Genomic DNA, 13543 nt, shown 5'->3' with positions numbered 1-13543 from the left:
ACTATTTGAAAAATAATAAAGAATAAAGTGCAAATTGTGCTGGTTTCCTCTAAATGTACACTCAGCAATAGTGACCTATAACACCGTCTGTATTTGTTTGTTTTTATTTGTTGAATCGTGTGATTAAGTGGATCCAAAATCATCATCAAAGGCAGTAATCTGGACTCTGCGTACAACACTGTGATCCGCTACGAATCCCACAACCCCTCACAGAAGCTTCTGCAGCGTGTAAGTTATGCTCTAGGGTTAACAACTCTGGGCCTCATGAACCTAAGATGGAGGTAACATCTATGAAATGTGAGTTAAGTTATCCCCAGAATACTGTTATTGACACTTTGAATGTAACCCAGGTCTGCAACGGCACAGCAACCCCCACACATATGGAGTGCTTCGCCCCTGTTTTCCCCAGGAATGAGACCGACAAGGGCATCATCACTATCAACATGGACGGGGCCAACAAACTTCTGGTGAAGCGCTTCGAATACCAACCAGACGCCAGCATCACCCCCTTTGAGTACGAAGGCAACGTACTGAGCCTGAGCCCTGGACAGACTGAGGTTTCCCTGCATGTACGTTCACAATCATACACACAGGCATTATCAACCAGCTACGTAGTCAATCAAGTACAGTAACTCTATTCTGCAATTGAACAATCGATTGCTGTGTAAATCTGACCATGACTGTTGTTGTACCAGTAGTGTAAGTAGTTGCTTTCTTAATTTCTTAGGTCCCAGCGGACAAAGCTGATTGGTTGAAATGACATCATTATAACCAGCTTACAACTAACCCGTTTCGGTCCCTGTAGTAAATAATAACAAGGCTCCAATAAGTACCACAATGAGACAATGAGTCTTGCTCTGCCATGTTCTGTAGCACAACAAGCTGAGCATGGTGAGTCCCTGTATGGAGATTACAATGAGCATTGGAGGTGTGGACTGTGGTGTCCAGGTACTGGACAACAAACTGACCTGCAGGATCCCCAAGAATCTCATCATCCCCAGTGAAGGGTCACCTGTCAGGGTGAGCTACTCTGCTTACTGGTTAACCTAATTGAACTTAACCCTTAGTTAACCATTATCATGCCTCTTCTATAGTAAACCAAACTGGGCCTTTAGTAAACCGGTTTTGGGTCAATTCCATTTAAATGAATTGGAATTAGAATGTCAGTTTACTTTGACTGAATTGGAATGGAATTGACCCCCAACCTTCTTATGGATAGGGGGCAGTATTCAGAAGTTTTGATGAATGAGGTGCCCAAAGTAAACTGCCTGTTATTCAGGCCCGGAAGCAAGGATATGCATATAATTGGGAGTATTGGATAGAAAACACCCTAAAGTTGTCAAAACTGTTATAATAATGTCTGTGAGTATAACAGAACTGATATAGCAGGCGGAAACCCGAGGAGAATCCATCCGGGAATTATTTTGAGCTCACCACTCATTATAATGGCTGTCTATGGGAATATGAATGGAATACCTCCCAGATTGCAGTTCCTAGGTTTTCCAGTAGATGTCAACAGTCTTTAGAAAGAGTTTCAGGCTTGTTTTTTGAAAAATGAACTAGAATTTGTAGTTTTTCTAAGAGCTCCCATTTTAGCTGTAGTGTTGTGGTGCGCGTCGGTGAGGGCGCACACTTTGTTATTTATCTCCGGTAAATGAACATACTATTCTCCGTCTTAAATGTTTGAATTTATTTACATATTAGGGTACCTGAGGATTGATTAGAAACGTTGTTTGACTTGTTTAGAATAAGTTTATTGGTATGCATTTTGAACGAGTGAAACCGGTAGATTACTGAGTCAAGCGCGCCAACTAAACTGACATTTTTGAGGATATAAAGAAGGACTTTATCGAACAAAAGGACCATTTGTTATATATCTGGAACCCTTGTTATTGAAACCAGCGAAAGATCTTCAAAGGTAAATTATTTATTTTATCGCTATTTCTGACATTCTTGATGCCTCTGCTTGGTTGGAAAATGTATGTAATGTTTGTATGCGGGGCTCTGTCCTCAGATAATCGCATGGTGTGCTTTCGCCGTAAAGCCTTTTTAAATCTGACAAACCAGCTGGATTATCAAGAATTTAAGCTTTTAAACAATGGATGACACTTGTATTTTCATGTTTAATATTACGAATTTTGTGTTTTGAATTTCACACTGCAATTTCATCGGATGTTGTCGAGGTGGGGTGCTAGCGGCATGCCTATCCCAAGTTAAAATCAGTTCATCAATCCATAAGTAAACTGTTACTAAAGTAAAGTGATATAAAAACGAGAGTGATATCCTGGTTTCTGTCCCAGGTATCTGTGAATGGGCATGCCTATGAGGTGGGCACTGTGGTCTTCTTCAGCAACACTGTCAACACAGTGGGTGTGGTGATGGGGATCTTTGCTGCATTGTGCGTTGGCGCTGCCCTGACTTTCATCGCCATGAAACATGTGAGGAGGAAAAAGAAGGGTGAGAAACGTTACTGTCCGTAGGATTTGCTACCATGAGATTACCTTGGGATTCACTTTCATCTACCAGTACAGTTATTGGAGCTTAGTTTTATAACCCTGTTTCAGGATAACTTTCCTGCAATGTAGGACATTTTAGTGTATTTGAGGTTTAAATAGGCTTCTGAAGTCTGTAATTTCCACTTTGAAATTTCAGATTTGAGAAAAGTGCATCAACCTATAAAAATAATCCACATAACAATATACATTTCCTGTTGCTGCAGAATATTTTTTCCTGCTGTAGCAAATGGCTCATATTAAGATCATACATTTGTACTCTTGTAGTATGTTATCTTCAATTTGCTCACATCTACTAAGTATCTAAAGTTGTTTGCTTTGATTTAAGTACATACAGTACCAGTCAAAAGTTTGGACACCTATTAGGTCAAGGGTTTTTCTTTATTTTTACTATTTTCTACATTGTAGAATAATAGTGAAGACATCAAATCTATGAAAGAACACAAATGGAATCATGTAGTAACCAAAAAAGTGTTAAACATATCTAAATATATTTTATTTGTATTTTCTTCAAAGTAGACACCCATTGCCTTGATGACATCTTTGCACACTCTTGGAACTGTCTCAACCAGCTTCACCTGGAATGCTTTTCCATAGGTCTTGAAGGAGTTCCTACAAATGCTGAGCACTCGTTGGCTGCTTTTCCTTCATTCTGCAGTCCAACTCATCCCAAACCATCTCAATTGGGTTGAGGCCAGGTGATTGTGGAGGCCAGGTCATCTGATGCCTCACTTCATCACTCTCCTTCTTGGCCAAATAGCCCTTACACAGCCTGGAGGTGTGTTGGTTCATTGTCCTATTGAAAAACATATGATAGTCCCACTAAGCACAAACCAGATGGGATGACATATTGCTGCACAATGCTGTGGCAGCCATGCTGGTTAATTGTGCCTTGAATACTAAATAAATCACAGACACTGTCACCAGCAAAGCACCATCATACCTCCTCCTCCATGCTTCACGGTGGGAACCACACACGTGGAGATCATCCATTCACCTACTCTGTCTCACAAAGACACAGCAGTTGGAACCAAAAATCTCAAATTTGGACTCTTCAGATCAAAGGACAGATTTCCACCGGTTTAATGTCCATTGCTCCTGTTTCTTGGACCAATCAAGTCTCTCCTTTATTAGTGGTTTCTTTGTAGCAATTCGACCATGATTCACTCAGTCTCCTCTGAAGAGTTGATATTGAGATTTGTCTCTTACTGGAACAATGTGAAGAATTTGTTTGGGCTGCAATTTCTGTGGCTGGTAACTCTAATGAACTTGTCCTCTGCAGCAGAGGAAAATCTGGGTATTTCTTTCCTGTGGCGGTCCTCATGAGAGCCAGTTTCATCATAGCGCTGGCTGGTTTTTGCGACTGCACTGACATTTTTCAGATTGACTGACCTTCATGTCTTAAAGTAATGATGGACTGTCATTTCTCTTTGCTTATTTGAGCTGTTCTTGCCATAATAATGAACTTGGTCTTTTACCAAATAGGGATATCTTCTGTATACCACCCCTACGTTGTCACAACATAACTGATTGGCTCAAATGCATTAGGAAGGAAAGAAATTCCATAAATGTACTTTTAATAAGGCACACCTGTTAATTGAAAAGCATTCCAGGTGACTACAGTACCTCATGAAGCTGGTTGAGAGAATGCCAAGGGTGTGCAAAGCTGTCGTCAAGGCAAAATGTGACTACTTTGAAGAATCTAAAATATATTTAGATTTGTTTAATACTCGTTTTGGTTACTACATGATTCCATATGTGTTATTTCATATTTTTGATGTCTTCACTAGTATTCTACATTGTAGAAAATAGTAAAAATAAAGAAAAACCCTGGAATGAGTAGGTGTGTCCAAACTTTTGACTGGTACTGTATGTTTATGGATCTATACACTATTTGCCTGATGACTCAAACTGAATTCTTCCACTGCTCGATGTTCACTACATACAGTGGGACAAAAAAGTATTTAGTCAGCCACCAATTGTTCAAGTTCTCCCACTTAAAAAGATGAGAGAGGCCTGTAATTTTCATCATAGGTACACTTCAACTATGACAGACAAAATGAGAAAAGAAAATCCAGAAAATCACATTGTAGGATTTTTAATGAATTTATTTGAAAATTATGGTGGAAAATAAGTATTTGGTCAATAACAAAAGTTTATCTCAATACTTTGTTATATACCCTTTGTTGGCAATGACAGAGGTCAAACGTTTTCTGTAAGTCTTCACAAGGTTTTCACACACTGTTGCTGGTATTTTGGCCTATTCCTCCATGCAGATCTCCTCTAGAGCAGTGATGTTTTGGGGCTGTTGCTGGGCAACACGGACTTTCAACTCCCTCCAAAGATTTTCTATGGAGTTGAGATCTGGAGACTGGCTAGGCCACTCCAGGACCTTGAAATGCTTCTTACGAAGGCACTCCTTTGTTTCCCGGGTGGTGCGTTTGGGATCATTGTCATGCTGAAAGACCCAGCCACGTTTCATCTTCAATGCCCTTGCTGATGGAAGGAGGTTTTCACTCAAAATCTCACGATACATGGCCCCATTCATTCTTTCCTTTACACGGATCAGTCGTCCTGGTCCCTTTGCAGAAAAACAGCCCCAAAGCATGATGTTTCCACCCCCATGCTTCACAGTAGGTATGGTTTTCTTTGGATGCAACTCAGCATTCTTTGTCCTCCAAACACGACGAGTTGAGTTTTTACCAAAAAGTTTTATTTTGGTTTAATCTGACCATATGACATTCTCCCAATCTTCTTCTGGATCATCCAAATGCTCTCTAGCAAACTTCAGACGGGCCTGGACATGTACTGGCTTAAGCAGGGGGACACGTCTGGAACTGCAGGATTTGAGTCCCTGGCGGCGTAGTGTGTTACTGATGTAGGCTTTGTTACTTTGGTCCTAGCTCTCTGCAGGTCATTCACTAGGTCCACCCGTGTGGTTCTGCGATTTTTGCTCACCGTTTTTGTGATCATTTTGACCCCACAGGGTGAGATCTTGCGTGGAGCCCCAGATTGAGAGAGATTATCAGTGGTCTTGTATGTCTTCCATTTCCTAATAATTGCTCCCACAGTTGATTTCTTCAAACCAAGCTGCTTACCTATTGCAGATTCAGTCTTCCCAGCCTGGTGCAGGTCTACAATTTTGTTTCTGGTGTCCTTTGACAGCTCTTTGGTCTTGGCCATAGTGGAGTTTGGAGTGACTGTTTGAGGTTGTGGACAGGTGTCTTTTATACTGATAACAAGTTCAAACAGGTGCCATTAATACAGGTAATGAGTGGAGGACAGAGGAGCCCCTTAAAGAAGAAGTTACAGGTCTGTGAGAGCTAGAAATCTTGCATGTTTGTAGGTACCAAATACTTATTTTCCACATAAATCAATTAAAAATCCTTTTTCTCTCATTTTGTCTGTCATAGTTGAAGTGTACCTATGATGAAAATTACAGGCCTCTCTCATCTTTTTAAGTGGGAGAACTTGCACATTTGGTGGCTGACTAAATACTTTTTTGCCCCACTGTACTTCACTCTGAGCCTCCCATTGTTGAAGTTGTTTCTGGGGAAGTCGAAATGAGGGGTGTTGTACAAAACAAATTCATAAGCGATTGGATCATCTGTAACCAATCGACGCCAATGACGAATTTTCAAATGTCGCTTTACCCATGTGTGTTCTGTGTCCAAACTTTTGACTGGTACTGTATATGACAATGTCATTAATTGTGTTGATTTAGAAATTTCAGCCAATGTAGAGACTCGTTTAGCAAGGATGTCCGTCCGCAGAAGAATAAGCAGCAACCCTGACCTATCCCCCACAGGTGACTATAGACGAGGTGAGACCCTTGATGTGATCATTGATTATGATTCATCAATCTTGTTATTCAAATTCATTCATCAGTGTTTCCTCTGTACTCCAGACCTGTCCTCCCAGCCGAGCCAGACGACAGGCTCAGGAGGGATAATCTTCCATGGCCTGGTCTACACTGCCACCTTTGACCCCTTGGCCGTGCCTCTGATCTCAGTGGACACCCTGAAACCTGAGCTCCTGGAGGAGGTCAGAGACGTCCTGATCCCAGCCGACACTGTCAACATTCACCGCAACCAGATCATTGGCAAAGGTATGGATAGACCGGTCCCAGATTTGTTGGTGCTGTCTTGCCGACTCCTATTGTCATTGTCATGCCAAACTAATCGGGACCTCCTCAGATACTGAGAGAAGAAACATGTTTCTGGTAGTCAGCTTCAGTTCATTAGAGTCCATCCATTTCTATTTCCACTCAATCACATGTTCATATTTTTTTCATTTACAAGTATGTAACTAGACTAGAGCAATATCCCCAAAAACACTGATGTAATTTTGTTGTTATTCAGGTAATTTTGGGACTGTGTACCATGGCTACCTAACAGACAACAAGAACCAAGAACAGTTAATCCACTGTGCTGTTAAAGCATTGAACAGTAAGTTGATTATTTACATTTTGAGTCCTCTTGCCATAAACAACTATGCTCGTCATTTGCTGAGTGTATATCCTGCTAGTTTCATGTAGAACAATGCTCTCTCTCGCACTCTCTCGCTCTCTCTAACTCTCAGGGATCACGGCCCTGGAGGAGGTGGAGCAGTTCCTGAGAGAGGGCATCCTAATGAAGGAGTTTCACCACAACAACGTTCTGTCCCTGCTGGGCATTCTTCTGCCTCAGGAGGGGCTCCCCCTGGTGGTGCTGCCCTATATGAAATATGGAGACCTGCGCCACTTTATACGCTGTGAAAGGAGGGTAAGTCAGCTTATAGGGCCTTTCTTTGTCAAAGTAAATGGACAGAAATGCCAGATTTAACTGATACTTAACCTTTTTCACCAGTGTACTACAGATTACTGCAAGTGCTTTGGTTTTATTAACTCTTGAGTATCCACCCCCTTTTTTAAATGTTCACCTAAAATGACATACCCAAGTCTAACTGCCTATAGCTCAGGACCTGAAGTAACCATGTGAAAGGAAACACTTTGAAGTCTGTGGAAATGTGAAATTAATGTAGGGGAATATATATCAGATCTGGTAGAAGATAATACAAAGAAAAAAACATGCAAGAGAATGGCCATAATGTATTAATCCAGCCCAGGTGCAATTTAGATGTTGGCCACTAGATGGCAGCAGTGTATGTGCAAAGGTTTAGACTGATCCAATGAACCATTGCATACTGCCCACATGTGCCTAATGAATTTATTAGTCACTTTTCAAGTACATAACTGTGCACTCTCCTCAAACAATAGCACGGTTTTCTTTCACTGTAATAGCTACTGTAAATTGGAGAGTGCAGTTAGATTAACAATAATTTAAGCTTTCTGCCAATATCAGATATGTCTATGTTCTGGGAAATGTTCTTGTTACAAACAACCTCATGCTAATCGCATTAGCCTACATTAGCTCAACCATCCCGTAGGGGACCCACCGATCCTGTAGAGGTTTTAATGATATCTCACCAACGACTCCTGTGCTACTCTTTCTCTCCTCCTCCAGAACCCAACAGTGAAAGACCTGATTGGCTTTGGGCTGCAAGTTGCCAAAGGGATGGAGTACCTGGCCCAGAAGAAGTTTGTACACAGAGACCTGGCTGCTAGGAATTGCATGTAAGTCAAGGGCAGCCCTGTCACTCATACCTTTTGGACACGCCAACACACACACAAACACTCACTACTGACTCTAAACACACCCACTCACATACAATCATCATATACGCTGCTGCTACTTGGTTTATCATATATCCTGATACTAGTCACCTTACCCCTATAAATACAGTGCCTACATCTATCGAGCCAGTATCCCTGCACATTGTAAATATGGTACTGGAACTGACTGACCCTCTATATATTATGCTTACTTACTTTCTTCTGTTCTTCTTATTTGTATTTATTGTGTTTTTGTTCTACCTTATGTTATTTTTAGTGTTACATTGTTATTGATTACTGCATTGTTGAGTTTGGTGCTGGCAAGAAAGGCATTTCACTGTACTAGTGCATGTGACATTATAAGTTGAAATTAATGTAAAGACTATTTCTCAATCCAGGACCTGGCAGTCCCATCTTTAATATCTGTTTATTATCATCTATTATCTATTGTCTCTTTAGGCTTGATGAAACGTTCACGGTGAAGGTGGCAGACTTCGGCATGGCCAGAGATGTGTTTGACAAGGAGTACTACAGCATCCAGAACCACAAGAAGGCCAAGCTGCCAGTCAAGTGGATGGCCATAGAGAGCCTGCAGACACAGAAGTTCACCACTAAGTCAGATGTGGTGAGTGGACATGTCCTTAGTTAGCATACTCTGTATACTTGATGTGTCTTGACTCTAGCTCTTTACCCCTTGTCTTCACAGTGGTCATTTGGGGTCCTGATGTGGGAGCTGTTGACCAGAGGAGCTAGCCCCTATCCTGAAGTGGACCCCTATGACATCACTGAATTCCTGTTGAAGGGGCGCAGGCTTCCCCAGCCACAGTTCTGCCCTGATGCCCTGTAAGTGTTTCTGGGCTTATTTTCTACCCCGTAAGCTAAGAATTTGAAAAAATTATCTCAGATGAGCTTGGTTGTTGATGGTGTTTGTTGTTTTGCTAGGAACTCTTGATTGTTGATGGCGGTTGCTGTTTTTCTAGGTACTCATGGTTGTTGACGGCGGTTGCTGTTTTTCTGGGTACTCATGGTTGTTGACGGCAGTTGCCATTGCTCTACAGCTTCTCTGTCTTGGTTGTTGATGGCTACTGTTGTTTCTCTACAGGTACTCAATCATGCTGGAGTGCTGGAACCCGGAGCCGGAGCTCAGGCCTGATTTCCACACGCTGGACCAGGAGGTGCTGGAGATCTGGTCCTGCCTGGAGGGAGAGCACTACATCAGCCTTAAGGTAACCTACGTCAACCTGGACCAGCCACGGCCCTACCCCGCCCCGACCGCCTCCACTGACGAGGCTGAAGCCTCTTCTGGATCAGAGTCAGACAGCGTTATGTCCAACTGACTGGACTACACCAGAACTGACTGGACCAGACAGACCAGAACAGACCAGGACAGGGACAGTAGAGGTCAGAGGGCACGGATGAAAGGCTTCTCCTTTTCCTATCCACGCAGTATGCAGAAAGAATATTGCAGTTCTGTTACTTGAGACTGGATTGGGAAGGAATAGAACATTGACTATTGACTAAATGTGTCCAATTGTGTGAGCAATGACACTGAATTTCAATGGAGTTTCCCCCACCTTGTGAGTACACAAATTATGACTATATCATATTTTTGTGTACTTTTAATGTTTTTTTAAAGGTAGGTTTTCAGTTGGAGAAATTGCATTTATGGGACACCAAGTGAACCCTCTCCATGTCTGAAGCACAGCTGTAAATATGAACAAATGAATGTAAATGTCTGAAATGTGGATATGTTATGCTAATTAATGACTATGATTTAAGCTTGACATTAATATGTTTAATAGGATGGATATAATATGTCAGATTTTGCTAACTTTTTTGCTATGGTTGCGTTTACACACTGATATTTTTGTCACTATTGGTCTTTTCACCGATCAGAATTGTGCTGCATGTGTAAACACAGTATTCGAGATGGTCATTGATTTATGGTATGAAATATGTCCACTGACCAAACTGGTCAACTTTTCTGCATTTACACAGGCACCCCAATTCTAATATTTTTTTCACTAACTAATTGTTATTTTGGACAAACAGATCTGATGTGAAAAGATCTGATGTGAAAAGATCTTATGTGATTGTCAAAAAAACGAATTAGCAGCGGGACAAATCTGAATTGGGCTGCCTGTCAACTCAGCCCTTGAGATTCACAAGGACACACTTTTGAGAGGATAGTTCGCCATCCTTGTGAATAGGTCAGCTTTAAATTGCCCTTCCTCTTCAGAGAAAATCATAATAGGAATACTAATTGATACTCAGGGAGTCAACATATACATTTGTCTGGTTTGAGAAATAAACCTGTCTTTTATTAAAGGGAAAGTCTGGGATGCTGCATCCATTTTTGGACTTCTAAATGAATGATACTGTATACACCCATTGATTCTTAAAAAATACAACTTAGAACTGCCTCGTGAGCTTAGTTCAACTGTCACACCCCATCAGAACCATAAATATAAGCTTGTTTTACTCCATTGTTTGTAAACAAACACTGTATAGCCTCAAAACATGTTTAAAACTATACTTTTGATATCATGGATGGTCAGTCCTTGTATTCATGGCTTTGTTAGTGGTTAAAATTCTCCAGCCCCATCCCTCAGCTGTTTACCAAAACAAGTAGGGGGTGGCTGCTTTGATGTTGTTTGAACTGCGGATTGCCCATTTAACTCTGAGCTGAAGTATGCCCCTACTGCTTGTCAGTCTTTGAATCCATCACTAGAGGTCAGTGAAAACCTTTGTCATGAGTACTTTTGCTGCAGTATTCTGCACATCATCAGACCAAGGTACACGCCAGACCTTTGTTACAACAATCTATGTTTCACACTACAATACTTAAAGGAGATAAGAGGGATGTTTACTTTGCGTAAGGAAATGGTAATGATTGGCACTGGCAGACTGTAGTCTGTACTGAAATCTCAGGACACCCTATAGCCTTAGTTCTCTTGTTTATTTCAGTCACTAGATGTGTAATCACCTCCAACTGTGTTTATCTTGTGGATTGTTTTAGTGACATCAATCAGAAAACACAAGTCTACATTTGTATCAACATGAAGAAAGTAAAACATTAGATTTAACACATCATATGACTGGTTTCTGTACAGTAGCCATGAATACAGGTGTTCATGAGATATGTGTTTTGGGTTATTGCTTATACTGAAGGGTTTGAAGTATTTCACAGACTTCTGGGATCTCTTTCCTCTGAGCCTCCCACAGAGCAGAGCTGGAGATACTCTCACTGCAGAGATGATAATAGGTTTACCTGTCATAAACACCAGCACACTGTGGAGCTATTGTAAAGAGCAGCCTCTTAATGTGCCATGTGTGTGTGTTTGTGTGTGCAAATGTGTGAGAGTGTTTATGTTTATGTTAACCTTTTCAATTGGGCCCTCTTGAAAGCTTGCTCAGTGGTCTTCGAAAAGGAAAAGGTTGACAACCTGCGCTGTACATCATATTACAGTTTCATATTTTGACAGAATGCAACAATAGGTTTGGTATGAAGAGGCTTTTATGTAAACAGTTCCACATAATGTTCCACCGTGTTGTAGGCTACAGTTTTGAAATGTGCTTTTCTACATGGTCCTTGAGACAAGTATTTTGTCATTCAATCTGGGATGGCGAGCAGAGAAATGCCGTTAATGCTATAATGGCTGATGTACTAACTTCGATTTCCTGTTTAATGTACCAGGCTCCCCATCAGCTGACGCCAATGGTGAGAGCTACTCTTACTGGGGTTCGACACATAATGGAAAAGACATTACAGACAAAATACTTTGCAATTTACATACATTTAAAAAAACATGAACGTGTGTGTGTGTGTGTGTGTGTGTGTGTGTGTGTGTGTGTGTGTGTGTGTGTGTGTGTGTGTGTGTGTGTGTGTGTGTGTGTGTGTGTGTGTGTGTGTGTGTGTGTGCATCTATCAGTTACACATACGTGTCAGTACATACAACAAGTAGGTCGCATGCAGGAGAGGCGTTGTGCCGTGAGGTGTTGCTTTATTAGTTTTTTGAAACCAGGTTGGCTGTTCACTTGTGCTATATAAGATGGAAGGGGGTTCCATGCACTCATGACTCTGTATAATACTGTACACTTCCTTGAATCTATTCTGGACCTGGGGACTGTCAATAGACCCCTGGTGACATGTCTGGTGGGGTAAGCGTGTGTGTCAGTGCTGTGTGTAAGTTGACTATGCAAACTATTTTGAATTTCCAACACATTAATGTTTCTTATAAAAACAAGAAGTGACAAAGTCAATCTTTCTTCAACTCTTAGCGAAGAGAGACTGACATGCATAGTATTAATATTAGCACTCTGATTGATTACAATGAAGAGCAAGACGCGCCATTCTGTTCTGGGCCAACTACAGCTTAACAAGATTTTTCTTTGCAGCACATGACCATATGACTGGACAATAATCAAGATAAGATCAAACTAGAGCCTGCATTTCTTGCTTTGTGGAGTGTGGTGTCAAAAAAGCAGAGCATCTCTTTATTACAGACAGTCCTCTCCCCATCTTTACAACCATTGAATCTATATGTTTTGACCATGACAGTTTACAATCTAAGGTAACACCAAGTAATTTAGTCTCATCAACTTGTTCAATAGCCTAGAGGTCTAGAGTTAGGGAATGATTTGTACAAAATACAATGCTCTGAGTTTTAGAGATGTTCATGACCAGTTTATTACTGAACACCTGTTCCAAAACAGACTGCAACTCTGTTAAGGGTTTCAGTGACTTCATTAGCTGTGGTTGCTGATGTGTATATGGTTGAATCATCAGCATACAAGGACACACATGTTTTGTTTAATGCCAGTGGCAGGTCATTGGTAAAAATAGAAAAGAGTAGAGGGCCTAGAGAGCTGACCTACGGTACACCACACTTTATATATTTGATATTTATTAGAGAAGCTTCCATTAAAGAAAACCCTCTTAGTTCTATTCATAGCTCTGAATCCACAATATGGTTGAAAAGCCATAACACATACATTCTCTCAAACAACAGGTTATGGTCAATAATATCAAAGGCTGGAGGGCGAGTACAACTCCCACAATCGTCTTATTTTCAATTTCTTTCAACCAATCAATCATTAGTCATTTGTGTCAGTGCAGTAGTACATGTTGAGTGCCCTTTTCTATAAGCATGCTGAAAGTCTGTTATTTTGTTTACAGAGAAATAGCATTGTACTTGGTCAAACTAGTTTTTCCAACAGTTTGCTAAGAGCTGGCAGCAAGCTGATAGGTCTGCTGTTAGAACCAGTAAAAGCTGTTTTATCACTCTTGGGTAGCGGAATGGCCTTGGCTTCCCTCCAGGCCTGAAGACAAATACTTTCTCTAGACTCCGATTAAAGATATGACATATAGGAGTGG

General features: G+C 41.1%; 1 protein-coding gene across 2 annotated transcripts in view; it reads left to right on the top strand.

Annotated features, from left to right (window-relative positions):
• Positions 1 to 11256, top strand: part of LOC115143464 (macrophage-stimulating protein receptor-like) — a 29806-nt gene extending 18550 nt beyond the window's left edge. Inside the window, exons 10-21 of one of the 2 annotated variants that reach the window (XM_029683924.2) lie at positions 129 to 228; positions 351 to 569; positions 874 to 1020; positions 2301 to 2457; positions 6238 to 6321; positions 6421 to 6621; positions 6875 to 6961; positions 7095 to 7276; positions 8018 to 8127; positions 8626 to 8791; positions 8873 to 9009; positions 9269 to 11256. In XM_029683924.2, coding sequence (XP_029539784.1) covers positions 129 to 228; positions 351 to 569; positions 874 to 1020; positions 2301 to 2457; positions 6238 to 6321; positions 6421 to 6621; positions 6875 to 6961; positions 7095 to 7276; positions 8018 to 8127; positions 8626 to 8791; positions 8873 to 9009; positions 9269 to 9503 — 1825 coding nt within the window. In that variant the 3' untranslated portion in view covers positions 9504 to 11256. Of the gene's footprint in view, positions 1 to 128; positions 229 to 350; positions 570 to 873; positions 1021 to 2300; positions 2458 to 6237; positions 6337 to 6420; positions 6622 to 6874; positions 6962 to 7094; positions 7277 to 8017; positions 8128 to 8625; positions 8792 to 8872; positions 9010 to 9268 lie in introns of both variants that reach the window. The other variant, XM_029683923.2, reaches the window with a different exon arrangement.
• Positions 11257 to 13543: the final 2287 nt, after the last annotated feature.

Source organism: Oncorhynchus nerka, linkage group LG15 (assembly GCF_034236695.1).
Source record: "Oncorhynchus nerka isolate Pitt River linkage group LG15, Oner_Uvic_2.0, whole genome shotgun sequence".
NCBI classification, from domain to species: domain Eukaryota; kingdom Metazoa; phylum Chordata; class Actinopteri; order Salmoniformes; family Salmonidae; genus Oncorhynchus; species Oncorhynchus nerka.
This window is presented reverse-complemented; position numbering and strand designations above follow the sequence as displayed.